At 46.4% G+C, this 27843-nt stretch overlaps 1 protein-coding gene and 2 long non-coding RNA genes across 8 annotated transcripts in view; 1 reads left to right on the top strand and 2 right to left on the bottom strand.

The window, feature by feature from the left end:
• The window catches only part of LOC128311899 (uncharacterized), a 29061-nt gene extending 27300 nt beyond the window's left edge, over positions 1–1761 (bottom strand). For both annotated transcript variants that reach the window (XR_008290566.1, XR_008290565.1), the window contains exon 1: positions 82–1761. This is a non-coding gene — a long non-coding RNA (uncharacterized LOC128311899). The remainder of the gene's footprint in view (positions 1–81) is intronic.
• Positions 1–3718, top strand: part of FLI1 (Fli-1 proto-oncogene, ETS transcription factor) — a 129730-nt gene extending 126012 nt beyond the window's left edge. For all 5 annotated transcript variants that reach the window (XM_027036907.2, XM_027036905.2, XM_027036909.2 and 2 more), the window contains 2 exons: positions 415–462; positions 1723–3718. In XM_027036907.2, coding sequence (XP_026892708.1) covers positions 415–462; positions 1723–2252 — 578 coding nt within the window. In that variant the 3' untranslated portion in view covers positions 2253–3718. The remainder of the gene's footprint in view (positions 1–414; positions 463–1722) is intronic.
• A 4763-nt stretch (positions 3719–8481) lies between these two features.
• LOC113593249 (uncharacterized) lies at positions 8482–17541 on the bottom strand. The gene is made up of 3 exons (XR_003413344.2): positions 17337–17541; positions 17013–17152; positions 8482–15223 (listed from the first exon to the last, which is right to left on the bottom strand). It is a non-coding gene; the product is annotated as an uncharacterized LOC113593249 (long non-coding RNA).
• Positions 17542–27843: the final 10302 nt, after the last annotated feature.

The following is a 27843-nucleotide window of genomic DNA, read 5'->3' as shown; positions in this document are numbered from 1 at the left end:
AACAGACGTGTGTAGAGAGCTCTTAAAAGACTAAGAATCATTAGACCTTTCTTTAAACCCATTTAACGAGCCATCCTTTACCTTATTCATTAGGACTGAGTATTAGCCAGCTTCTTTCCATATGGTTTCATGATTCTGTTGCCAGTAATGACAAATGTTAGACACCAAATATGAAAATAAAAAAAAAAAAAAGATACTGCTGGTATCCTATGTTTCTGTAATTATGGGGATGAAAACTATAACTATGCCCCAGACCTTTGAGGCCTGCATATAAAAGTAGTAAAGTTTTCTGAAATCAGTTTTTTCTATGATACTGAAATAAAAGTATAAACCCCGGGGGTATTCTTATTATTAATGCTGTTGTTTTTATATTTTTAATAACAGTGAAGCTAATTTCCTTTTTTGCTTCCTCAGATCCATATCAGATCCTGGGCCCGACCAGCAGTCGCCTAGCCAACCCCGGTGAGTTTACTTTGGCCTGGAAGGTTTTTCTTTCCAGAAAGTTCCATAGCTTTGTGAGGTCACACAGAGACCTCTGTCCTATGTTCAGACACCTGAGTAGGAAGTTACTTGCACTCCTTCCTTTGAAATGGTCAACATCTGCTTCTCGAGGGTACAAGTGAGAGGTTGGGTGTTGTTATTAGGTTGTTATTAGTTATGTCCGTTAGCTGAGGCTAGTTCGGAAAAACAAATATATTAGCATGCATATATGCATGGAGGTTGAGATTAGTAATAAATGGCACAGGTAGAAATTTTTGTAAGGAAAGAAGGCAGGGTGGGGAAGAAAGACGAGCAATTCCAGTGAGTTCTCAGTTATGGTCCTCCCGGAAGTCACAAGTAAATAGATGTTCCAAAGGCGTATTATTCTTGACTTCAGAAAGTGTTGCAGTTATCCAGCCTTATGAAAGAGGTGTGTCCCCGAAAAGCTGTAGATAAAATGACTCTGACAATGTATTTTAAGAGTTCGTTATTAAGAATAGCTCTCAAATGAGTTCCAAACCAAGATCACCAAGTATGTGAGCTAACTGGCAACTTTACAGTAATAAAGCCCACACCTTCCCATCCCGGGGGACTCCTGTCACCAGTTTCTGCAGGCCCATTCTTTAGTGCCTGGCCCTTCCTGTTTTGGGATAGGAGGCAGGAGCCACCCAGCTCCCTCTCGCCTTAGTTTTCTCTCTGCCCCAGCTCTTCTCTGTAAGACTTGGACCTGGGAGCCAAGCACTAGGGCTCTGCTGAGGAACATTCCAGGTCCCTTCAGCCTGATGCCTGGGCCTCACCTTCTGCCTGTGACTCTGGCAGCGGTCTCCTGGCCCCGACTCCCTTTCACACTGACAGGAATACTTGGGGGGACTTCATCCAGTAGACAGAGATGAGAAGAAGAGATTCAAAAATCTTGCCCCAGATTTTTTTGTGGCTTGCCCCAAATCATACAGCTAGTTCTAAGGAAGCCAGCACCTCATTACCCACAGGGAGTTTTCCCAGTGTGCCTTGGGGCACACTATCTTAAGGTCTAATCTTGCTTATGAAGGCAGCCTCACTGACAAACAGAAAAGCAAGTCAACAATGAAAACAGGGGCTGCCGGAATCAGTAGATTCTGCATGTAAAAGGAAATTAAGAGTTTCTTATGAAGGGCGAGAGGATCCTTGCATTTAGGGACTTGAGCTTCTGGCTTTCCCAGGCTGAGATCCTCTGTTTTCTCCCGTCTGCCTCACTGCCTGCAGGAAGCGGGCAGATCCAGCTGTGGCAATTCCTCCTCGAGCTACTCTCCGACAGTGCCAACGCCAGCTGTATCACCTGGGAGGGGACCAACGGGGAATTCAAAATGACGGACCCCGATGAGGTGGCCAGGCGCTGGGGGGAGCGGAAAAGCAAGCCCAACATGAATTATGACAAGCTGAGCCGGGCCCTCAGATACTACTATGATAAAAACATTATGACCAAAGTGCATGGCAAAAGGTATGCCTACAAATTTGACTTCCACGGCATCGCCCAGGCTCTGCAGCCGCATCCGACCGAGTCGTCCATGTACAAGTACCCTTCTGATATCTCCTATATGCCTTCCTACCACGCCCATCAACAGAAGGTGAACTTTGTCCCTCCCCACCCGTCCTCCATGCCTGTCACTTCCTCCAGCTTCTTTGGAGCAGCGTCCCAATACTGGACCTCCCCCACGGGTGGCATTTACCCCAACCCCAATGTCCCCCGCCATCCTAACACCCACGTGCCCTCACACTTAGGCAGCTACTACTAGAAGCTTAATCATCGGTGGCCTTCTACCCGAAGCCCCCATTCCTCACACCTCCTGCGATACTTTGGACTCCAAAGGACGTACGTGGCCTTGAAGAGAAAACAAAACTGGATGTTCTTTCTTGTTGGATAGAACCTTTGTTCTTTAAAAAGACAATCCTTTTTTTTTTTTTTTTTAAATGTTGGTAACTTTTGCTTCCTCTACCTTGAACACAAAGATGGATCATTTTCTGGGCCAGTACACCAGTTTGGATTCTCAATCTCCTACCATCTTCTGAGTTTAATATTTAGATTACTGGAATGGTTGTATCATGGTTCTAGGAAAGAAACTGTACCTTCTCTTTGTATTTTTATGACCAAAGCAGTTTCTTATCAATACACGGGTCTCATCATGGACCTTGTAGGGTTCAGTATGATAAAGAATCATGGACTTAACCAGTTACGCTCTGGTTTGAGACTAAGTGAAACTAGAGGCAGGAAGCTTATAATCGTATTTTAGCAGGACCTAATTCAGTGGATGGCAACTGGAACATTGGTTGTGAAGGCCAGTGAAGTTTTCACCCAACTGGAATTTAAAAGAAAGAACATGTGTGTCGTATTTAAGAAGCCATGGGCATTGCAAAATTTCTCCCAGTGGTCGACATGCACTAGGCCGACCATCCTCTCTAGAAATACTCAAGATATGATCTAAGAAATGTTAATGCAAATGCAGACATTCCTGAAAGACAGAGAATTAAATAGTTTTTTAAAGTAATGACAGTGGGTCCCAGAACTTTGAAAAGTCTTAGGGATTTCTAGACACAAACAGATTCGCAAGCGCTGTGCGTTTGTCAGACCACCAGTCCAGGGTCAACCAATCAGAAGGCAACTTACTGTATAAATTATGCAGAGTTATTTTCCTATATCTCACAGTATTAAAAATAAATAATTAAAAAAGTAAAAAGAATAAATAAACGAGTTGACCTCGGTCACAAATACAATTTTACTATCAAATCGGTCGTTGTTATTTTTTTAAATGTAATTTGTACATCTTTTGTCAATCTGTACATTTGGGCTGTTTGTACGTTTTTATAGCTGGTTTGAAAAAAGCATAATGTGACTATTGCTAAAAAGCAACCAGGACGTTTAAGTCACTGACTTTACTAGGAAGAGAAGCACTGTGCTGTCTTTAACACGTGCGCACAAGCAGGTTAAAGCAATCCATTTAAATCTTTAATGCTTTGGCGATGTTTGTAAATAGCCATAATGCAATAATCACAACTTCGAAAACAACAAACAAACTTTCCCTTGTGGATACAAGGGATGTTCCTGCCTTATATATGCAATATATTTTTTAGATATTAAAATATATATAATTTTGCAAGTAATCATTGACTTTTTTAAGACTATATTAAGTGTTAAGCTGACAACTGTCAATGAAGACTATGTTGTAAAATAATTTGACTAAATAAATTGTGCCTTCTCTCAGAACTAAGGACACTGGTTTCTTATTTACCCCTCATTAGGTCAAAGGGTTTGCCCAGGGTAACTTTTCTGTGGACCTCTTGCACCCGAAAGACTTTTTCACGTGTGCAGCGGGAAGCACAAAATCGATGTGGTTTTTTATTGTTTGTATTAGGGTTCTTCAGAGGCACAGGGCTGATACGATATACGGTATTTGTGAAGATTTACTATGAGTACCTGGCTCACAAAATTCTGAAGGCCAACAGGTCCGATGACCTGCTGTGCAAGCTGGAGACGCAGGGAAGCCAGCCATGTGCTCTAATCTGAGTCTGAAGGCCTAAGAATCAGGGAAGGCGATGGTATAAATCCCAGTCCACGGGCAGGGAAAACGTCCCACCTCAGGCAGGCAGGCAGGCAGGACACAAAGGAGTGAATTCCTCCTTCCTGTGCCTTTTGCTCTATTCACACCCTCAACGGATGGGATGAAGTCCTCCAGCATTGGGCAAGGCCATCTACTTCACTGAGTCCACAGATAGAAAGCTTAATCTCAGCCAGAAACACTTGCACATAGAAACTCAGAAATAATGTTTAACCTGGGCACCCAGTGGCCCCAGTCAAGTCGATAGCTAAATTAACCTTCACATTATTGATGACGTTTGCGGAAAATTTTTTAAATGTCATTTAAATCTTTCTCCAGCCTAAAAGGGATTTAGAAGATGAAAGCCATGGCCACGGATGATCTGTGTCCAAGAACCAGAACGAAGCTAACTTCAGTCTGTTGCCTCTACTGAGCGCCTCAAACCCAAGTGGCCATCCTCCTGATAGTCTAACAAATAAGATGGCCCAGCTTCCTCCGGTCTTATGACCTCAGGGTCTTATGACCCAAGCATATTGTTAGGGTCTTTTTTCTTTTCAAGGAAGAAACTTGCTTCAAATTGCTTCAGTGTTAGGCAGCTAGTTTTCATTTCTTCTATTTTAGAACGAAAACAAATGAGGCCTGGAAAATCCTTGACGGTATGGGAAATGAGACTCATCGGTATCTATGTAATCTTCCCTGGCTAACACTGAGTACCTTCTAGACAACGTGTCTACCTAAATGAAAGGAGATGTGTCCCAGAACGTTGGTCTCCAAGTTTTCTTTCCAATTTTTTTTAATTGCACTCTACCAGTACAAAAAAAAAATGTTAAGCAAATATTCTCAATATATGAACATTGATTTATGAATCGTACACACCGTCACATTATTACTATTTATATTACAAAACAAAGACAAAACAGGAATTTTTTTCAAGAGCAATATAAAAATAAATTAAAACTGAAATTCTAATGTTTTCTTCCTATTTTCTTTGTATTGCATATCCTTGCTGTCAACACTCAATAAGAAAGGTAGTCGTTAGAGGAATGAGTATGTATGTATGGGTTTTCTAGTGACTTCTAAGAAAGGAGAAAATAAAAACTTGGTGTTAGTGATCCAAGCATAGAAAGAGAAATGATAAAGGCCAGGTATGTTTAAGAATACTCGAACTTGGGGCTTCTGGGTGGCTCAGTCGATTAAGCATCCAACTTCGGCTCAGGTCATGATCTCGTGGTTTGAGAGTTCGAGCCCTGAGTCGGACTCTGTGCTGACAGCATGGAGCCTGGAGCCTGCTTCAGATTCTGTGTCTCCCTCACTCTCTGCCCCTCCCCGCTCATGCTCTGTCTCCCTCTCTCTCTCTCTCTCTTCTCCTCTCTCTCAAAAATAAATAATAAAAGTTAAGAAAAAAAAGAGCAGTTTAGCTGGATTCTTTTGCAAATCTCCACCTCAGCCAAGCAATTTTCCATCAGTTTTGCAAAGTAATCTTTAGGGAAAATAGAGGCAAGTATTTCTTGCTGCTCTGGGGAAAACGGGATGCGTAGACCATCAGGAGTTCACCTTTTTAAGAGATTTTCTTTATATGCCCTATTCAAGCACTGGCCTATGTCCATCACCTCTACAGTCTCAGAACTTTGGCCAAACCTTGCCTCTTGAATTTGCTCCCCACAATGCTCCCACATTTAGGGAGTCGGTGCCTCCCTGACGGGACCAGGGTACCGTTTTCTCCTCACAATCATCTGTGTGGTGTGAAGGCTGGCATTCAGTCCCCTGTAATGCCCAGATTTAGGGTTTACTAGCTTTCTCAAGAGCATCCAGCTGACCTGACCAGTGGCAAAGGACATATTGTCTCTTGGCCATCCTGGCTGCTCGCTCAGTATTTTCCCCACTCAACTATCTGTAACTATGTCATGAAGTTCGTTCAGTCTAATAAACAGTGCAAGCCAGGCATACAGAAGCATGGTAAGCCCGTGAGTGGTTCTAATGGAAATTATTTTTTCCCAAGGTTTGGCATGCCAATCAACACTCTTTTGAACAGGAGGTCATTTTTTTTCTACTGTCGAAACGTATTGTTGACTCCCACACAAAGGAAGATATAAATTCGACATCTGTTGTTTTGCTACATTTTTAGTGGTCAATGACCACTAAAGATTTAATAACACCTAAGATGACCATTTTTAAAATTTCACCAGTAATATCTGCATGCAGTTGACTGTGTTTATTTAGTCCGTGGGTAATGCTAAAATGTGGGCCCTCAGATAGGGTATAGGTTAGACCAAAAGAGATCCGGAGGTTCCAGAACACCAGGGTGGAAAGGAAGATCTGTGTATCCTAAGCCAAGGTGCTGCCAAGCCAAGGCAATGTTTGGGGAGGGAATAGAAAGCGAAGAAAAATAAAATAAAATGCAGTGTTTTCTGTAGGTGGTCTGTGGACTTGGTGTCACAGTCCACTTCCTCAAATACCTATCGAGTCAACAACCATCATGTAAATATATTACCTTAAAACCTATCGAGAAGGTACCATTTGGGGCAGCAACCCTTTGGCATGGTTCTTCTGCTATCCAGCCCTGATCCCACACCTAGCTGGGGATCTGCCTCCTGGAGGTTCCTCTACATCAGCTGCGATGCTGGGCTTGTGTCCAGCATGCCCTCGGGAGGAGGCAGTGAAATGGTGCTTCATGTCAATGGGGGAGAGAAGGGAGGTAATAAAGAACTAGAATGAGGGGGACCAGGGGACTGGGCTCTGGTGAGTAAACAGAGGCTTCAACTCTTATCCAGGACGAGCTTTGTGTCTTGCAAAAAGCACACTGGATACCTCATCATATAGAAAGCTACTGAAATTGACACTGTACTCCTTCAGCCGGGAGTCCAGCTGAAGGATTATGAAAGGTCAGCTGACGTCAGGACTACAAATCCCAGGCTCCCCTGGGGGTTGACGGACACTTCTGAGAGGAAGTGGTTTAGCCAGTCAAACCTTTAGGGCTTCAGCCAATTGCAAAAGGATATGGAGGGAAGCTTTTGAAAGGAATGTCGGCTCACTGCTCACGTGCCTGGGGTCTGTCTCCCTCTCTCACTCTCACTTGGCCTCCTGTCTAATTGTTTCAGTCTGTCTGAGCTGGTAAATTCCTAAGCACATAGTCAATTTACACTTTGCTTAAAAGCTCTAAGGGGAAACAGAAAAAGTTTCCAGTGAGACCACTCACTTACCTACAATTGCTAAACTAACCTTTTGGATTTTAACTGAGTTAGTTACCTCATGTGTTTTCTTAGTGGGAGGAGAGAGGCAATTTAGGTAGATAAATGAGCAAGGATGTAATGCCAGAGGTCCTGGGTTCAAATTCTGACCTTTCCAAGGCGATGCAGCTGCACCTCTGAACCGAGGAGCTGAGTAATGTCTCCGTGATGAGTTCCTGTGAGGTACGAGATGACACATGTGGAAAACCCTTTATTAAATACTGTACAGGAAGTATATCTAAAATCACTGCTATCTGCTAGTATGTGCTAGGCTCTTCCGAGAACTTCTATTAAATCCTCAGTAACCGGTGAGCACTTTGTTCGAGGAGTTGAGTGCAGGGTAGATTTTGTTTTGCGGTCAAGAAGGCATTTTCCAAATGAATGAAAAGTGGGAGTAAACTGGATTTTCCAGAGAGCCATTGTGTCTTCCCCATCCCCAGCCCTCCCCCGTGCCCGACTTGGGAGTCTGCCCTTCGCTGGCTCTGCCTATACCTGAAGTCTGTAGAGCATGCTGTCAGCTGCAGGAAGCTGCAAATAGAATGAGACTGTTATGAAAGAATGCTAAAAATGCCCTTTGTCAGAAATGCTGGGTTGGGTTTTTAAATCGGCTAAGAGGTAGAGGCTGGGAGCTAGGATTTTATGCCTAGTAAGCTTGGCTCCAGATTGTTTGCAGACCATACGCTAAGAGAATACATACAGGACAGGGAGGGGCGCCCGGGCAGCTCAGTCGGTTGAGCATCTGGCTCTTGATTTGGGCTCAGCTCATGATCCCAGGGTCGTGGGATTGAGCCCTCAGTTGGGCTCTGCACTGAGCATGTAGCCTGCTTGGGATTCTCTCTCTCTCTCTCTCTCTCTCTCTCTCTCATTCCCTCTCCCTCTGCCCCTCTTGTACTCTCTCTCTTTCTCAAATAAAAAATAAAAGATTAAAAAAACAGGGATGGCATCAGAGACACCTGGGTATGAAGCCAGTCGTTTCCACTATCCTAATTATGACATACTACATCTGAGCCTGATTTTCCCATCTGTAAAATGAAGATTATCGTCATAACCGTACAACGTTGTCATGGGAGTCAAGTAAGACACTGTAAGTAAAAATGTTCCGTATGTTGAAAAGAACTATGGAAACGCGAGGTATTGTCTTGGTAAGTAGCTGTCTGTCGTCATTCTCAGATATCAGAAAATAAGAGTCGAATCACACTCTCCAATTCCTTTGTATATCATGAATATACTATTTTAATTTAAAAAATTCTAAAAGCTTGAAACAGTCACAAACTTACAGAAAAGTTGAGTTTACAATGAACATTTTTTTTGAAGCACTTGAGAATAAGTTGCCAGCCTGATGGCTCCATCACACGCAAATGCTGCAGAGTGTATTTCCTACAAACAACGTTCTCCTACGTAATCCAGTGTGATTGTGAAAATCAGAAAATTAACATAGACAGATTTATTTTTCCTTCAGATAGTAGCACCTTTATTTAGGAACAGTCACTGTAAGAACTAGAAGCACATTTTATACCTTCAGAAAGGTTGGCCGTTGGAAGCTGCGCAAGAGATGTATTCAAGAGGGGAGTAAATACGGACAGATTTCTGTCCATATCTTGGGCACCATTCACTCTTTGCTAATTGTCCTACTATTGCTTTTTGCAGCAAAAGAATTCTGTTCATAATCCCAGTTGTATTTAGTTGTCCCATGTCTTTAATTTTTTTTAAGAAAGAGGGAAGAGAGTAGAGACAGGGGAGAGGGGCAGAAGGAGAGAATCTTAGGCAGTCTCTCCACTGAGCAAGGAGCATGATGAGGGACTTGATCTCATAACCCTGGGGCCCTACTGATCCATCCAGGGCCCTATTGTCCCACATCTTTAGTCTGCAACATTCCCGAGCCTTTCCTTGACTTTTAGAACTTTGACCATGTTGAATATTACAGGCCAGTTATTTTGCAGAATGGCCTTCCATTTGGAGCTGTCTGGTATCTCCTCATTATTAGAGTTAGGCTAGGCATCTACAACAGCAGTATCACAGAGGGATGCTACCTTCTCCATGCACTTTATGGATGGCACACACTTTCAACTTATCCCTTTATTGATCAAGTTCGTTTTGGTGATTTGATTAAGGTAGTGTCTTCCTGGGGCGCCTGGGTGGCTTGGTCGGTTAAGCATCCGACTTCGGCTCAGGTCATGATCTCACGGTACGTGAGTTCGAGCCCCGCGTCGGGCTCTGTGCTGACAGCTCGGAGCCTGGAGCCTGTTTCAGATTCTGTGTCTCCCTCTCTCTCTGCCCCTCCCCTGTTCACACTCTGTCTCTCTCTGTCTCAAAAATAAATAAACATTAAAAAAAAATTAAAAAAAAAAAAAGGTAGTGTCTTCCAAGCTTGTCCACTGTATTTTTCCCCTATGTAATCAACAAGTATTGTGTTTTGTGGGTAGGTACTTTGAAATCATGTAAATATCTCATTCACCTTCAAATTTCAATGTATTCATTTATTTATGTCTCTAGAGACTCATGGTTTCTAATTCTATCCACTAGATATGTGTTCTTATCATTGTTTAGTCTAATGATGATCTTGCCCCAGTGGGATGCCATTAAAATTGGCATCTGTGCTCTTTGATATGTTCCCACCAATCTTTGAGCACTTCTTTGTTTTTCCAACAACGTATTTGGGGCTCCCTAGCCTAGCCCCCAAATCAGTTGTTTCTCCAAGGATCACTGGTTCTTTTTAATGGAAAATGATATTTAGAGCCCAAAATCTGAGTACTAGGTGTGCTCACTGCTATTGCAGGGTCACTGCTCCCAGGCCTTTCCAGGGGACAGAGTTAGGTAGCATATGTACATACACACACATACATCATACACACACACACACGCGCGCGCGCACGCACAGAGATATCTACATGTATACATATGCTGTGTTAGGATTCTCCAGAGAAACAGAATCAATAGGATGCATAGAGAGAGAGATATATAAGAAGGGATTTATTATAAGAGTTAGTTCATGCAATCGTCAGGACCAAGTGTCCCACAACGTGCTATCTGCAAGCCGAGGAACCTGGAAAGCCAGTGATGTAATTCAATCCAAGTGAATCCCAAGGCCAGAGAATGGGGTGAGGGGTCGGGGCAATGGTAAAACTCCCAGTCTGACTCCAAAAACCTGAGAACCAGGCATGCCAGTGTCTGAGGGCAGAAGAAGGTGGATGTCTTGGCTCAAGCAGAGAAAGAGAATTTACCCTTCCTCCCCCTTTTTGCTCTACCCAACCGATTGGCCTTTAACAGATTGAATGACACCCACCCACATTGGTGAGGGAGATCTTTACTTGGCCTGCAGTTTCAAATGCCAATCTCTCCCAGAAACACCCTCGCAGACACACCCAGAAATAATGTGTTGCCAGCTATCTGGGCAACGCTCGGCCCAGTCAAGCTGACACTTAAAATTAACCATCAGATATGATTAGACATTGATGTCCATAGTTATTTCTTTATCTCTCCATCTATATTGAAAACCTGACATTTACTCAGATGCGTCCATTTCCAATCTAACACCACAGGGTTCACCCTAGTTTTTCCCTTCCCATATTGTAATTCCCTTATTTGACAGTGAGAAACATGGCTTCCATTTAGCATAATTTAGGCATTTACTTATCAGTCCTCCTGCATGCAACTGTCTCCTATCTCTGCTGCACCCCCACCCCCATGTGACATTCCTTTCCCTGCTCTGGCTCTCAGTTCCCACCCTGGCCACCTCACTACATGGACTCCCTCCTTACCCCATACCAGGCCATGCTTCCATATGATGTCCTCCTCATCCTGTCCAAGCTCTGACACCCCAAGCCAGGCCACCCCTCTGCAGGGACACCCTCCTCCATCTGCTCAAGCCCTGACTCATGACAGGCCGCACCCCTGTCCCCCATGGGTACTGTCTTTGCTCCACCTGGACACTAGCACTGCACTCTGGGACACGCCACACGAGAGCCCTTGTCCCCCAGGGCAGGCCCTGATAACACTGCACTCTGATACTTACCTCATTCTGCTCCCTGTATGGCTTCAAGAATAAATACTTCAGGAGAGAAAAGAAACGAATGGGAAAGAAGGGAAAGGGAAAGGTGAAAAGAAGAGAAGCAGATAAAGGGAAGATCTGGAAATATACATTTAAAACTGCACAAATCTTGCTGAACGTATGTATGTTTGGGCCATGGGTGAGGACAAAGGACTACAAATCTCACTAATGTGGTTTCTGCTTGTCTCTGTACTCTCTCTCTCTCTCTCTCTCTCTCTCTCACACACACACACACACACACACACACCTACACCTTTTGAGATGAAGAATCTAGAGTACAACAAGAGAAAGGAAAGAAAGATATAGGAGTTAACCAGAGAGACCAAGGAGCTAGGAGCTGGTTGGGGATGGGCATAAAATAAAACAATCTTAAAAAAATTTTTTTTTAACATTTATTCATTTTTGAGAGACAGACAGAGACAGAGCACAAGCAGAGGAGGGGCAGAGAGAGAGGGAAACCCAGAATCTGTAGCAGGATCCAGGCTCTGAGCTCTCAGCACAGAGCCCAACACAGGGTTCGAACCCACAAACCGTGAGATCATGACCTGAGTGGATGTCTGACACTTAACCAACTGAGCCACTCAGGCACTCCCAAATTAAACAAATAATCTTGAGCTGGGTATCCAGGGGAGAGAGTGGAAGGAGATGGGGAAGAATATGTCTGGCCAGTGTGGAAAAACAATACTCTCGGATATGCCACAAGTGTTTTTTGAGGGAAGCTGGGGTTAAGAAAGGCATCAACTTTTTGATTACTTTTGATTATCAATCGGTGCTCAGATCCAGATCTGTTTGTATTTGAAGGCCTGTGTCCTCCATTAGACTATAAGGACATGAAGGGCAGGAGCTGTGTCCAATGTTTTCTTTTTAATTCCTAGGACTTAGCAAGTGCGTGGCTTTATGGAAGGGTCTGATACATGCCTGTTGTTTGTCAAACTGCACCTGCTGGGCAGAACATGTCCAGGGCCCGGCTGCCCAGCAGGTCTGAGAGGCAGGGTAAGGTGTCTATCCCGCGTCTTTATGGTTAACTCCAGAGACACACAGAGAAAATAAACATGTGAGAGATACAGTTAAAGTATAAGACCAGAGCACTATTATAATTTGCTGGCATTTTTTACCAAGCCAGTGTTTGGTACTGATTGGTTTCCCCAGAATATGCAGTATTTCTTTCCCAATGATTCTTGTACTGCCTCTAGGCTCTGGCTTTCAGAAATATTTAATCAAGTACCACACATACTTTAGCAATACTTTCCAGATACCCCAGCTTTTCCTGACAACTTCCTTTCCCTTTGCTCGGCCCTTGTCTTTTTTAGGAACCTCCACTTACCTAGTTTTTTTCTGAATAACTCAAAGTTTTGTCTTAAAAAAATCATAATAGAATATTTGACTACTTGGAAACCAAAACGCATAAGATATCCGCCTGAGACCGTTATGTGAAGAATTCAAGCTGTCTCTCCCAAGGGACGTAGTCTATAGGGAAGAAATAGGAACTTGCCACTGATTCTGAAAAGCAAATTGAATTTGGATTGTAGCTAAAACCTGTCAAAGATGGCTCTCAGTCTTCTTTCCATGCTGAATATTTAATGAACTTCAGTGATCATCTTATCAGAATCCAACACACAAAACTCCCATTGATCCAAATTTCCAAGTGGCTTCAATCCAGCAACAAATCCTAGACTTGGTGGTTGTGCTCAAAGCCAACCCTTGAAGATTTTGGTCAGATGGAAGTGAAGAGAGGGTTGCAGAGGAAAGTGAGGATTTCCATCCCCAATAACCTGTGTGGCCAAAGACACAGTCATCCCCTAAGCTGCCCTTCATTCTTAGGACACCTGCATTCGCCCAGAGGATTCAAGCACCTCACCTATGGGAAATTTGGTTCATTCCAAGAGGAATATCCTGGAGTATTTGTAGCATTTCCAGAAAATTCTGGAGACACCATAAAAATTACTTGCATACAGTGTGCCTTAGGTCAACTCTGACTTTGCAAGAAATATCTAGATTTCAGGAGATCAGCTGTTCAGTTTGTTGTGGGTTAATTACAAATGGTCCCACAGCTTTGCCTTAGCAAATGCCCAAAAGGCAATGGAGAGAAAATTGGAGTCAAAACAGGGTCTCATAATTCACAAGCAGTAGACCCCTGGAGGGAGCCCACTCCACCTCCAGCACTTTGGGTAATCAGAGCAGATAGACAATTGTCCATAAATAGGAGGTCCTGCTGGTTTTCCTGGGAGAAACTTGACAAAAAAACGGAGGGACTGATACTTGGTTTCTGAAATACACGTTTAAGTATCGTAATGCAAAAATATTAGTTTGCTCAGAGTCACAGCTTCTTTAGAAGGTGAAAACCATTCCTCTCTAAATCCTCAACCATCTTAGTCTCTGAGAAAAAATGGAAAGATTGGCCTAACCCTGGAATTTCCTGGTCTTAGTGGATTTACGACCCAAGATCCAGCGGATGACCCAGGTCATAACTGCTGGCTGCACAGCAAATTCAATTATCCTAAATTCCAGCACACCACCCTCCTTCCTGTCCCTCACCCCTGCCTTATCATAATCTTTCCTGGGCCATCGACCCCCACCGGGTTGTCTGAGCCCAAGTTTAATCTCTCAGCAAGCTCCGAGCTAACAATCAATGCTGAGGGACATCTCATCAGAGGGAGAAAGCCACATTCTTGATGAAGAGCAGTGACATAAATTCAGCCCCAGCCAGGGCCCACCAGCACAAAGGACTAAGTAAATCAGTCTTGTCCCCTCTTCCCGACCGTCTCCAAGGACAGAGAAAACAGTGTTGGGATATGAGAAGTTATTTCTTGAGATTTTACAGCAGATCCTCTGACAGCAGGGAGGCCCTTACTAACTGATAAAGGACAACTCTTCTGAACGGTTTTATATTGTGCCCATTATACGCCTCTCCCCACCCTGGCTGCTTATGGTTAGAGAACAGCCTTACATTATTTAGACAGGCCTAATAAAAGGTGGGCCTTTGAGTTGTAAGGGACAGGCACTCACTCTGGTTTCTTCAAGTACTGGGAATTTACTCTAAAACACCCATGGCGATGTGGAAGATGGACATCTGGCAAAAATGGACAGATAGCCTCATGGAGCCCTGGAACAAGAAAGCTGCTAGAGCCTAAGGAGTTCAAGAGAACGTGCTCCTAAGTTCCCATGACTAAGAGACCTGCTTCACATCTTCCCTTGTGGCCGTCCACTATGTCATGCCTCGATCTCTCCATAGTCCCATTGAAATATTTGAGAGGAGGCCCGCTGAGTTATTTACTTGCTAAGCTAACTAGTCACCTCACTCTGAGCACCTCAAGGTTTACTTGGAGCTCATGGCTTAGCTGTCCTTGGGTCAGGGCCCAACAGTGAGAGTCCCATGTTGCAGAGCAAGTCTGGCTCTTCCCTGAGTCAGGCTGTGGGCTCGGCAGGCACCCAGACCAACTGGCTGGGCCAATCCTACTGCCAGAGTCAAGATGACATTGAGCGCAGAAGGACCCAGCCCAGCACCTCCCGTGAAAGCAATCCCCAGTTTCAGCTTCCAGGACTTATTTGGTTTCCATGCTTCACCTAGAAATCTGAAATTATCTTATGAAAAGTCTAAAAATGGCATTTTACACCAGGATACTGCATCACCGCTGGACCTTGACTAAAACATGGCATTTTGGGGAGGAAGGAAGTAACATGGAGTGAAGCAGTCTATCAGTTTTCATCTAATCCTTACAGCAACCCATCGAGGTGGGTGTTACTGATCCCCATCCGAGATGAAGGATTCTGAGGCTCTGAAATTACGTTAGTAGGTGGTCTTACCCAGGCCTGCGTTTCCACCTGAAATGTCATGGGGCCAGCAGCACCTTCCGACTCTTTTGGGGTTTTCCTCCTGTATGGACTCACCTCCTTGACACCTGCCACAGAGGAGACAAAGCAGCCCAGAGAGAGGTTTCCACCTCTGAACTGAAACACAAAGCAATCTACAGTTTTCAAAGCGTCTTCACGTATCTCTTTGTTCCTGTAATACGCCTCTCTCTCTCTGAGTATGTTACCTATTTACGGGTTTCCCGTCTGTCTCTCCCCAGTGGAATGTACGTTCCATGTACGTTTTATCCACCTCCTTCCAGGCTGCATCCACACCTCGCACATGCCAGCCAGCCCCAGGGAGGTGATCAGCACACATTCTTGCACAAACCGTTGTCCTGTGAGACGCTCTTAGTTTGATGCTAACTCTACAAGCAAGGTGCTCCTCGGAGGCTGGCCAGCCGGAGTGCCCTTGGTGCTGCTTCCAGCCCAAGTCCTGATCTGACAAATAGATGCTCTTCGGGATGGAAGAGGAAGCTACTGTCAGAGTTTCTAGAAGTCTACGTCTACAGCAACGTTTGGCCCACCAGAGAAAGGTTTTCATTTGTTTGGAGAAACATTCCTGGAAGCTCTCCCCAACCCCCATCAGGGTCCCAGGGGAGAGGGCCACCTGGCAGCGCCTGGGCCCAGCTCCGGCCTGACCACCCAGGTCCGTGGGCTCCCCTCCCCTCCGCCCTTCAACCCCCCCCCCCCCCCCCAGCCCGGGTCCCTCCTCCAGCCCTCTGAATCCAGTCCATTTAAAATGTCCTTTGAAAAGGTCTCTGTTTGGGTGAGTGCCGTGGGCTCTGCCTAGAGAGCGGCAGATTATCTGAAAATAGGTGTTATTGATTACAACCAGGTGGTCTTTGTGGAAAGGCGTCCACTTGAACCAAAATAAATATTTGCCGGCACAAAGAACAAGCCGGTCCCTGTTGCGGGGCGGGGGCGTTCTGGCGGCCGTGCCAGCAGCCAGCGGCCCCTTCTGGCCTCCGGCGGCCGCGGGGCGCGTCGCTGCGCAGCCCGGGGATTGTGTTTCTTCAATTAGGACAGAAACGCGCAGGGGGTGGCCGGGGGAGCACAAAGGCCCCGCCGCCTCCAGTGCCAGAGGCCCGCGGCCGAGGGCCGGCTGCAGGCTCGCAGCCCGCTTGGGCCTGGCGATCGTATTTTCTTTGGCTTTCTGGCGCGCTCCTTATTATTTATTTCTTTTCTCTCTGTTTTATTTTTATTTTCAAGTTGCCGGCCGGGCTGGATGCCGTCCATTCACCCCGCTGCCTTGGAGCGCGGCGCGCAGACAGCCGGAGCCGGCTCGGGCTCAGCCCCGCAGTACGCCGGCCGCCCGCACCCGGGGAGGGCGCAGCCGGGGGTGGGGGACCCGGGGGGGGGGGGGGGGCGCGCTGCGGGGAACGGGGCGGAGCCAGGGCGGGGGGTGGGAGCGGGAGCGGGGGGGGGGGCCGGGGGGGGGCAGCGGCGAGGGTGGGGGCCCTGCCAGGCTCCCTTCCCCAGGCCGGGGCCCACGTGACCTGGCGGCGGGAGAGTCACTTTCTGGAGAAGAGGACAGTAATTCGGGGTGAGATTGGGGGTCAGTTCAGGAGGAAGCCTGAACTTTAATCCCTAGTGAGGTCCCCTCTCTCTCGTTCTATCTGCAGACTGGGTCCCTGCCTCCTGCCCTGGGTGAGCGCGGACAGCCTCTCCCCAGCGGGCGTGCGTTCCCACCCCCTTCCCTAGGTCTGAGGAATCTTCTCTTGCCTCCCCAGATCCCCAACCCAGCTTCTCAGGAGCCAGCGGCCATTCCCCGGAGAGAAGTGGGGAGGGTCTGGCCTCTCCATCAGTTTAGGGAGACCAAGAGTGCGGGGCCATTACCACGTCTTGAAGAGGCTCTGGGGAGCCTTCCACCCGCACCCGGCGGCCAGAGGCGGTTGTCCAACGTCAAGGGTGGAGGGCTGGAGGCGGAAAAAGACACCGGAGCCTAGGAAGCAGGAAGGGCCTAACTCAGAGCGATTCTGGAAGGCAGATAGAAAAGCTGGGGTCAGAAAGTAGAGAGACGGGAAGGAAATCAGAGATAGATACAGTAAGCCATTCCTGTCAAGATCAGACAGTGGGAGAGCCTAGGGCCCGGCTGGCCAACTGAGGCAGGAGAGGGATCGGAAAGGAATCCCACAGCTCTGAACTCCCCGCATTACAGACCTGGTGCTTCTCCCTGCAGGTAACAGGTTCCTCCCTAACCCAGCGTCCTCTTGCTTCCAGAAGACATTCCTGGTGGCTGCTTTGCCGTGGTCTCTCTGCCGGCAGTGTACTAAGTGTTGTCAAGTAGAATTTCAAGACACTTACAACATCCCTTCCTCTGTCCCTCTTTGGCACCAATTTCCTTCCTTCCCCAGATCATAGCAAGAGCTGCCATTAAGTCCAACGTGGCATAAAGCAGTATGCCACAGGCCAGCCCTGTGGAGTTAGCGTGACTTTCCATTCCAGAAGGGAACTCAGGGCATGGAGAGGCATCGGTAGGTGCCTCATTATGCCTTGTGTTCTTCAGCTTTCCCCTGAGAAGTCACTTCTGAAAAGAAACACTGGCGACCCGAAGCCATGACTAGTGAGGGCCAGCTAATTATAGGGACCTCCCATCATAGGATCAGGTTGAGGTAAGACCTGGGAGCAGGAATTACCTTATCAAGGTAGAAATACGTCAGCAGGCTCAGTCATGAGCAAAGCTGTCCCCAGATTTGCAAGAAAAAGACAGCTTAGTGGTGGGTGATGTGATGACTGCTCAGAGCCTGAAAATACGTCGTGTGGCATCCAGAAGCAGAGTTTTTTCAAGAACCAACAACAATCTCTAAGGATGTGTAATTTGTTGATTCCACCACTCATTAGAAAGCCGGCTCCGGTGTGCAGGTCTTTGGAATCACCTCAGGCGTCTACAGATTCTATCTCCAGAGTCAGCAGTGGAGCCCAGGGATCCTGCACTTACAACAAATGCTCTCAGAGGATTGTGGACACAGCGTGGCCTGGCACATACCCTCAGTGGTGTGCTGGTGAATGCCTGACAACTTGCTCTCGACGGGGGTAGGGTCCTGATTTGCAGCCTTTGCTGATTTCCAGGGTACAAATGCTTGCACGGTAGCCAATTTCAAGCTACCGATGGGAAGAGTCTGAACTCGGATCTGGGAAGAGAGACTCACAACTAACTGGCTCTTGTAACTGGGACCCTCCTGAGAGACACAGCAATGAAGTGATAGGTCTTTGGGGGCAGAAGCAGGAGAGGAGGCTAGATTCAAGGACTCTGCCCACTGCACCACACCATACCTCCCTGTCCTCTTAGTAAGCAGAAATCGTGACCGCAGAGCCCACGGGTGAGCCCCTCACACTAATGGCTTTGACCACAGCCCGAACGAAATCAGGAAGCAGAAAAGAAACAAACACTTGCAGTCTGTCTTTCCTTCCTCTTCACTTTGCAATGGAGTCCTTAAGAATGTGGTCCGGCTGGAGAAAAAAAACCTGAGTGCCCAACTCCTGGGGTTTGTGTTCTTTCAGGGGAAAGCGAAAGAGGCAAGGGAACAATTCTGGGAAATGTGGGCAGAGTCCTGGCAAATTTCAGAGGCCAAATAGAAGGCATTTTCGCCAGCTGGCCCTGAACGATTCTATGCAGGGCCTCAGAGACACTGTGGCAGGATGGGGACAGGGAGGCCAGCAGAGTGGTTGGTCATGCTGGGACAAAGAGGACAAAGAGAAGGCTATGGTTCCTCTTTTCGTGTTTCATTCAGGGGTGGCATAAGAAAACCACAGATATTAAGTTCACACGAAAACTACATTAAAAAAAAAATGAAAACAAAAGAAGCATCTGATCAGATCCTCTAGAACTCTGGAAGTTTAGAGATGGCCCTTATTTACAGACATCCCCACACATAGAGTCATGTTTCTAATTATTCAGGCCTCTGCTGGCTCTTGCTTACTGAGAGCTCCAATTCACAGAATCATGGAATTATAGAGTTCATTGTAGAGAGAAGAAAAAGCTGAGGCTCAGAGAGGTAAAATAATTTGCCCAAGATCACACCGCTGTTCATTCAGCAGCAGTTAGAATTCAAATGTCCTAGGTCTAGGCAGGGCTTGGACCTTTATCTTATCTAGACCCCTCGACCCTATAATGTATTCTCTCTGAGTTATCTTCTACTTAAAATTACGGTAAAAAAAAATGCATGGCTATAAAAGAAAATCTGCAAAATAGAGACTATTAAAAAAATGACAATAAACATAACCATCGTGTTACCATCCACAGATGATGAGATAGTGACTGCGAATCACCTCCACATGCTTCTATCTAGACTGGTAGTTTTCAGGCTCACGGTTTATCAGTGTCTCCAGGAAACCTGGTAAAAATCCCCATGAAGCTTGAAGAATCCTAATGCCCAGGTTGTGTCCCTATGGGATTAAATCGGAATCTGGAGGTGGGGGTGGCAAACATCAGTATTCTTTGGAGCCCCCCCAGATGATGTCCATGAGGACCACTGGCCTAGCATATTCTTCTCCTGTATCTTTGCGTAGCCAACTCCATCCCCGGGTCGGTTTTCAGTGTTATCTCCTCAGAGAGGACTTCCCTCATGACTTTACCTAAAGTAGCCCCCTCCCCCTCCCCCCCCCCCCCCCCCCCCGCCCACCCAGTCATCTCCATCTGGACCGTTTTTAATGTTCTTTGTAGCCTGTCTTACGGATCATGTATTTGTTTTTTCCCCATCTCCCTCCATTGGAAAGTAAGCCTGTGACAGTGGGCTCTTGACCACCTTCTTCATACTTGTATCCCTTCTGTACTTAGCAATCTCAGGACTACCAGCCCTCCAAACACATTTGATGAATGAATAAATGAATGAATGAATGAAGTGAATTTATGGTTACTTCTAAGTCTTCATGTGTATATACACATATGTATAAATATGTATATGCACATATACATATGCAACAAAATTGTATGTTTTTAAAAATATTCCAGATTTAAATTTTAAAAAACTGAAGTCTGTATAATTTTCGGTCCACATTTCTTTCACTTTGCATTGGGGGAACATTGTCTACAATCATCACGTGTATTTTAAATGTGATTTGTAAGGCACTGTGCTCTCACATCCTGCACTTTGGATGTGTTCCAGGAGCACTCCCCTCTCTTGATCCATACCTTCTGCCCCCCAACATTGGGCTAGCTCTCCCTGATGCCTCAGGCTTCACCTTGATGTCTGTTCCTCAAGCAGGCTCTCATAGGTGCCCCAGACTAGGTTAGGACCCCTTGTGCCCTATCTCCCCTTTGACAACTGTGTCTCCCGTCAGCTGCCCCTAGAAGATGAGCTCCATGGTGCTCCTTGTGCATTTTATTCTCCTGCACATGTCCAGGACCTTGCTGAGTGCCCACATATGTGTTGAAAGTAGCATGGTATTACACTCTAGCTGGGTCCACACTGCTTTTAACCCACTTCCCTATTGTGGTACGCTTAGGTTTTTCATCACTACAAATAATCTGGTGACACCTAGCCTTGTGTACGTCTTTATGTGAATTAAGCTATTAGACATCTGCAGTGAAAATAACTGTAAATTAGAATCTTGCTTTATAATGAAGACCGTGTGTTCTCCTACAGTTTCCCAATTGATCTTCTCCTCAACTTTTCCTGCTTATTGTCCTCATCTTACAGATGAGAAAGCTAGAACTCAGAGGTTAAGTCGCTTGCCAGAGTCATAAAAAAGCCACTGGGAAGAGTCAGGATTAGAACCCAGGCCTCCAGGAGAGAGGAGCTGGGGAAGGGCCCAGGAATTTGCACACAGCATGACCTGCGCTTGTATAGCTGGGCTGTTCCTGCCTCCCGGGCTGTGGTGAGGGTTATATGGGGAAATTAATATAAATGTGTAATACACACCTACATACCAGCTCTGCCCTCAGTAGCCACATACAGACCTCGGGCAAGCCCCTGTCTTCTCATCTGTAAGATGGGAGATAATGATATTAATTCAGCTCATTGTGGAGAAAATGTCAAAGGACCTCAGCTTTAGTGGACTCATAATAAATGATAACTTTCTCTTCCACCACCCTAACCTCTCTAGAGTCCTAGACTTCGCAATTTCATTTCTCAAAATCTTTCACGGACATGTTGTCAGCCCAGCAATGACTGGATGACCCAGAATATTTCTCTTAAATATTCTAAACATAGTGCCTATTAAAGAGCTCCCTTGGGGTATGCCACGGCTGCCTCTGCACCACTTAACAGCCAGAGGCCAACTTTTCTCTGGGGCCGGCATTCACTTTGTGATCTGGAGGTATGTGGCGCCACCTCCTGGCCAGAGGCACACTGCACTAACGAAAAGTGCAGGCTCCCTTAGGACAGACCACTGTCTCAGCGTCCCCTCCCTTTAGCCTTCCTCTCTAGTTAGTTCAATAATATCACCCGTTTCTACTCTCCTAGTCAAGCGGTGGGATACCAGAAGCAACCGATGCTTTCCAAGGGCCATTAAGACACATTGGACAAGTCACTTCCTTCTGGAGCTCTTGGTTTCTCCACCTGTAGACTAACAGGGTAGGATCAGGAACAGGATCGTAGGTCCTGTTCACTGTTAAGTGTGTAAGGTTCTGTGCATCTGCAGGTGGAAGCAGAAGCAGTGATGGGAGGAAGGTGAGCTACCTTGCCTCAGGTTAAGTTCGAGGCTGGGAACAAAAAGCAAAGGATGGAATCTAGGGAGTAGGAAATGATGAGACTCAGGCACAGGGTGAAGGCACAGGGTGGGACGAACCACTGTGGTCAGGTTCTGCCTTTCCTTGTCTTTGCCCGTCATCAACGGAACCATCACCTTAGCATCACTCAAACTACCATCGTGGGAGCCTATGGTAGCCACTGTGCTAGGCGCTTCACCTATTATTTCGTTACATAGTATTTCATAACGATTGTCCTTCCAGTAGCTCTTTAACATAGGTATTGACTACTGTTACTTACAACTGGGGAAAAAAAGTAGTTCAGAAAGGTTAAGAACTAGTTTTAGATAAGATGGCCAGTAAATGGGAGAGCGAAGCTTGGGCAGATCTGCCTTCAAAGCCACTGAACTTCATATTGTATTTCCTGCCTTCAAAATCTCTTTCTTTATTATCTATGTTTTTTTTTTCTTTTTCTTTCATGCTTTCATCAGGGTTTATCCTTAGGAGGTGGTCACAGATTCAAGTTGTGATGTGGGGCACCGAGAGAGCCATCGAGATAATTATGGTCTCCAATGTCGCTCTTGGTTCAGCCGAAACCAATTTTGCTGGTGATCCAAGAGCCCACTAATTAGTGAATCGCCTACTTTTCACTTCATCGGGTTAGATGAAGTCACTTCTGTGACAGTGGAGACAAGCCTTTCACCTTCTTCCTGGGCTCCTTGGATGCCAGGTGCAAAGGTATGTGCAGGTGGCCTCTGTGTACCCCCAAGGAAACGGTTCAAGTATGTGGTGCCTTCTCCATTCCCCAGACACAGACTCCCAGCCCTCTGGTCCTGGTGAGCAATCCCCTGACCTCGGTTGCCACCTTCCTGGTGAGCTTTCTTTCAGGACCAGTAATCCCTGGGCATGAAGGCTGTGGGAAGCCCAGGGAAGAACACTAAACTAACTAGAAAATAGAAGCTCTGGGGTCTGGCCCCTGCTTTCCCATCTGTATGTATGTGGCTAGGTGATCTGGGCAAGTCATATGGTCTCTGAGCATGTTTATCCTCCTGAACAGTGGGAATGCTGGCACCTTCCTTCCCTCCCTTGACAGCTAGTTTCCATCTCCAGTTTATTCTCCAATCCATCCCACACACCAACACTGGAGCTATATTTCTAAAATACTCATTTAATCATGTCTTTGCCCCTCAGAGACTGTGGTTGACTGATGGAGCCAGGATTCAAAGCCAGGGCTGACACCAAACCTCGGACTCTTGACCATAGAGTGCTACTTCCCTCCGCTCTGCACACCCATGCTGTGGCCACATAAACCACCCATCACCTCCCAGAAGCCCCATGCAAATGTACATCCTGTTCTTCTGTTAGCCTAGGACTAACCCTCCCACCTGGTTGCCCACCTCTCTGCCCCTCCCCTCTCCCTATTTCAAACCTCTCCCATGCATTAAGCCCAGTCAGGTGCCATCCCCAAGAAGCCTACCCCTACCTCTACCTCCCTCAGGACTTTTTTCGTGCTTCAAACGAGCATTTTATTTATTCGATTCATCTAATTGTTTTAATTTTAGTACTTGTGCATGAAATTTTGCATACAATGGTGGCTTCCTGGACCCCCAGCCTCCGAAGAGTCCCTGGATCCTAATCAAAAGAGATTACCCAGAATGCCCTGGGAATTGAATCCCCCCGCTCCCTCAGCAGACATCCCAGACCATGTACAGCAATGAGGGTGTTTTCCTTGAGGGCACCTGTTCTGACTTTCCAACCAACCAAAATTCCAGGGAGTTTTGATCCCTAAAGAGCTGCTGGTCCCAGGCAGATTATCTCCTGCTAAGAACCCTGGTTCTGGGAGCCCAGGCTCACAGGCAGGGTAAGCCTTGCAGGCTTTCAGCAAAGGGAGGCAGTCTTTTAGGAATGCAAAACAGCCACATCCACAATCTCTCAGGCCCACAGGAGCAGGGCAGGGGCCTCCGAAGCAAGATTCCAGCAACTTCTGCAAAAGCCAGAGAAGGAAAGTGGGGTGTCATCAGCAATTATCGTAACATGGTCATCTGCGGGATATATTGTTAAGTGGACAAAACACTGGGGGACAGTGTTTCTACAATGCTGCCTTTGTGTAAGAATGGGGGGGTATCAATATATCTCCCCAATGTATTGCTCATGTTTTTCAAAGTGACACAATAGCATGATAAAACTATTAAGAACCATTACCTTTCTATAAGAGGAAGGGAACAGAGAAGACACGAGAATAGAAATGAGTTTACTATACCCTGCCCTATGATTTTTTGAAACCACATAAATTTTTGTTTTGCATAATTAATCTAAGAAAACAGTTATATCAAAAAGGAAAACAATAAACAAGCTCTCATAATTGGAAATAAACTGAAACCATTGGACCTAACTCTATTTCAAGTGGGTATGTAACCACAGAGAAAAGAACTACTTCAAGTAACTTTAAAACCATTTGTTGATTCCACATCCCTAGAAGGACATATTATAGAGAATTGTGGTGTTTTTTTTTGTTTTGGGTTTTTTTGTTTTGTTTTTGAGAAAGAGAGAGAGAGAGAGTGCGAGCAAGGGAGGGGGAGGGAGGGAGGGAGGGAGGGAGGGAGAGAGAGAGAGAGAGAGAGAGAGAGAGAATCCCAAGCAGACTCCATGCCCAGGGGGGAGCCTGACATGGGGCTCGATCTCACAACCATGAGCAGAAATCAAGAGTCGGCTGCTTAACCAATTGAGCCACAACCCAGGCGCCCCCAAGAACTGATTTAATCATTTTAGAAAGGCAGTCAGTAGTCTTATTGTTAACAGTCATGTCAATATCACATTATGGAAACTATTATATGTATGTTGCATAAGAGGAGGGAATTACTTTCTCCACAATCAGCAGTTTTCCAATTTAGCTGACGCCCACCAGGCTGCTTTGAGCCCCTCAGTTACAGCAGTGGCAGAAACCACCCTTCCTTCCTCATTCTTGCATCCTCAGTGCCTGGCTCACAGTAGGCCCCCCGCGAGCAGCTGTTGTGTTGAAATGGAGTCCCAGGCCCCAGGATTCTACCTAAATTCCCCCAACTCGTAGTCTATCCAATACCCAGGAGGCCTAAAGATAGTTTGCACAGGCAAGGCGAGGCAAATCTTCAGGGTACCCAGGATATTTCCAGATGCTAACCTAGCAGATTATCCAGAGGCCCTGGTTAAACACTACCTCTTCCTAGAACATGTAAGTCCAGAGGTGTTTATTAAGCACTAGCCAGAGGCTCCACTCTGTGCTAAACTATGAGGGGTTTCTCCCAAAGTGTAAGACAGGACCAGGAATATGTGTCAAGTCTCCTTGGGTTCAACATGAATGTCTGATGGCCCTGGTGAGTCCCCTCAGAGGCGGGCTGTGTTAGGATGCAGATTTGAACGATTTTCAACACATGGGCTTTCAAGACAGCTCAGGGTTTGAATTCCAGCCCTGCCGTTTACCAGCTAGTAACTCTGGACGAGTTCCTTACCTGAGCTGCCTCAAGTGAAAAATAAATGCAAAAATAGAATCATATTGTCATTGGGGAAATTAAATAAGGTAATGTATATGTGATGTTTAAAACAGAACCTGAAACATACAAGGAACTCAGGAAGTAGCCCCTACGGTAAGTTTCTTCTGCTATAGCCCAGGTCTTGGGTTTCTCAGTAGTCTGAAAGCCACCTACGTCTTCTACAACAGCCAGGGCAGTCAAGGATGTATTGGTTCGAGATGCAACTCTAGTCCCTGCAGCCCCTGTACAAATCTCCCCGTCTGCAGGGCTCGGCTCCAAGGAGTCCAGCTGGGTGCATCTGGCTGGGGAGATTAAATTATTTTTGAATTCCTAACTGAATGTTCTTTTAATGGAAACTCAATGACAGGCATTGAAATAGATTTCCTCCATAACCCCTCCTCCCGCGGCGCCCCCCCACGCGGCTCTGTGTTGCGCTGTTCCCGATAACCTTTATTCCCTACCCCTGGACTTTTATCTCCCCAGTGACAAACAGCCCTTGCTGGACAGAAAGAGGAAATTCCAGTCATTGTTCTCAAACTTCTGGCTCCAAAATAAAATGCTCTATCTCCCCTGTCAAGCTTTGATTGACATGCACTTCCTGTAATGGCAGACAACAACGGCCCAGGGGCGGGGTCAGGGGCTCATTTGCATCCTTTGCATCAGCGGTTTTCACGTGTGTTCTGGACGGGGAAAGATCCCCCATGCTACTCACTGGACCACCCTGTTGAGGACCCATGTCCCATTTTGTGAAAAATCTCCAGGGAAGGCACCTCCTCAACTGTCCGCACAGCGCACCGGGAAAGTTCTTTGCTGTCCTGTCACCCACCCATAAGCTGTGGAAACAGACACTCTAATCCTCTCACTTCTTAGATTTGGCTGCTTACAGCCCATCTCTTCCTTCTTCACTTTCTCTCTTGTGGAATACATTTTTAGACCATCTCCCAAACCTTAACTCTGAATATTGGCAATATTGAGTCCACCTAAGCCCTGGAAGAAGAAGCCAAGTTGAGACTCTCCAACCCAAAACCCCCATAGCAACAGAGCTAAATGAGGCACTTCAAGGGAAGTGAGTACCAGGAAAACTTTGAATATGGTACAGCATCACGGATGCAGTTTTTCTTGAAAGGAATACACAGCGACGAATTGCTTTTAGAATGGATTGATAATTCGGTAAATAGAACATGGCACACCTAGAACAAAAGCAATACTAATGTGGTCAGGTCCTGCTGGGAACCATGTTACCTCACTGGAGTAAAAAGCCTGCCTTTAGCACTGGCATTAACCCATAGGCAAGTTAGCCTTCTGGAACCTTCTATTTCCCATATGTTTTCTTTACTCACTGAGCTCCTATGCCCTTGGCCTCCCCCTCTTTTTAAACATCCAGGGGTTTTATGCTGTTTTGGGGTTCCAGCCACCCCTTAAGATTATTAAAAGGTACCTGTGGGCCCTCATTTCCTCAGGGCTTTCCTGGATATAAGTATATTAATGATTGCTAGAGGTTCATGGGGGATTTGCATGAAGAAAGAGACTCCAGGGGTGCCTAGGTGACTCAGTCAGTTAAGCGTCCAACTTTGGCTCAGGTCGTGATCTCATGGTTCATCGGTTCGAGTCCCACATCAGGCTCTGTGCTGTCAGTGCAGGGCCTGCTTCGGATCTTCTTCCTCCCTCTCTCTCTGCCCCTCCCCCGCTCTCTGTCTCTCAAAAATAAATAAACATTAAAAAAAGAAAAGGTGGAAAGAGACTCCAGATAGGAGAATGCCTTAATCCTAATAAAGGAATATTTGAAATCATGGATTCCCCCGAATAACCCAGAAAGAGACACCAGTCACAAAGATTCCAGTTGTTCAGCTCTTCAGCAGTCTAAAGGAATAGATTGCATAAGATCATTTCACTTCCGGCAATCCCCAAGCATGCTGCTAACGGAGCAGAACAGACCGGAAGGAATGTGTTCTGACCCCCCCAGGTTAATGAAGGGACTACGGAGTCATACAACCTCACGACAGTGGCCAGCAGAGAATTCTAGCTCCCTCATTTCCTTTAGCTTTGTCAATAGATCAAATTGCAGTGCCAGCATACCTCCAGGCACAGAGTAATCTCCCGTGTAGGCTAGTTGTTCCGGTGTTACGGCCACTGACAAAGTGCACAACTCTTAGCGCATCAGACTTCTTACTGCTCTTGGTCAGAGGGACCAAAGCATGTGTGTGAATCTGATCAAACTCATCCCCGGGCCCCGGAAAACAGAACCATCCTTGGTGAAAACTGCCACAGCCGCCGCTTCATGTGCCAAGACACATTGGAGTGATTTGATGGAGCCGCACAGGAAGAGGCACGTCTGTAGCCAAGGTCACTCCCCCCCCCCCCCCCGCCCCGCCCCGGAGGTGAGCTGGCGTCGAGACAACATATGGTCCTGTTTGCCATCTTCCCCCACCCCTCCCACATCTCCCAGGAGAAAGTCCACCCTCAGCAAGAGGGCTGTCACCTGTTGGTCTGTTACAGTTCATGCACTGTAACTGACACTTTTGGAAAGCACGCG

This window comes from Acinonyx jubatus, chromosome D1 (assembly GCF_027475565.1).
Source record: "Acinonyx jubatus isolate Ajub_Pintada_27869175 chromosome D1, VMU_Ajub_asm_v1.0, whole genome shotgun sequence".
NCBI classification, from domain to species: Eukaryota; Metazoa; Chordata; class Mammalia; order Carnivora; family Felidae; genus Acinonyx; species Acinonyx jubatus.
This window is presented reverse-complemented; position numbering and strand designations above follow the sequence as displayed.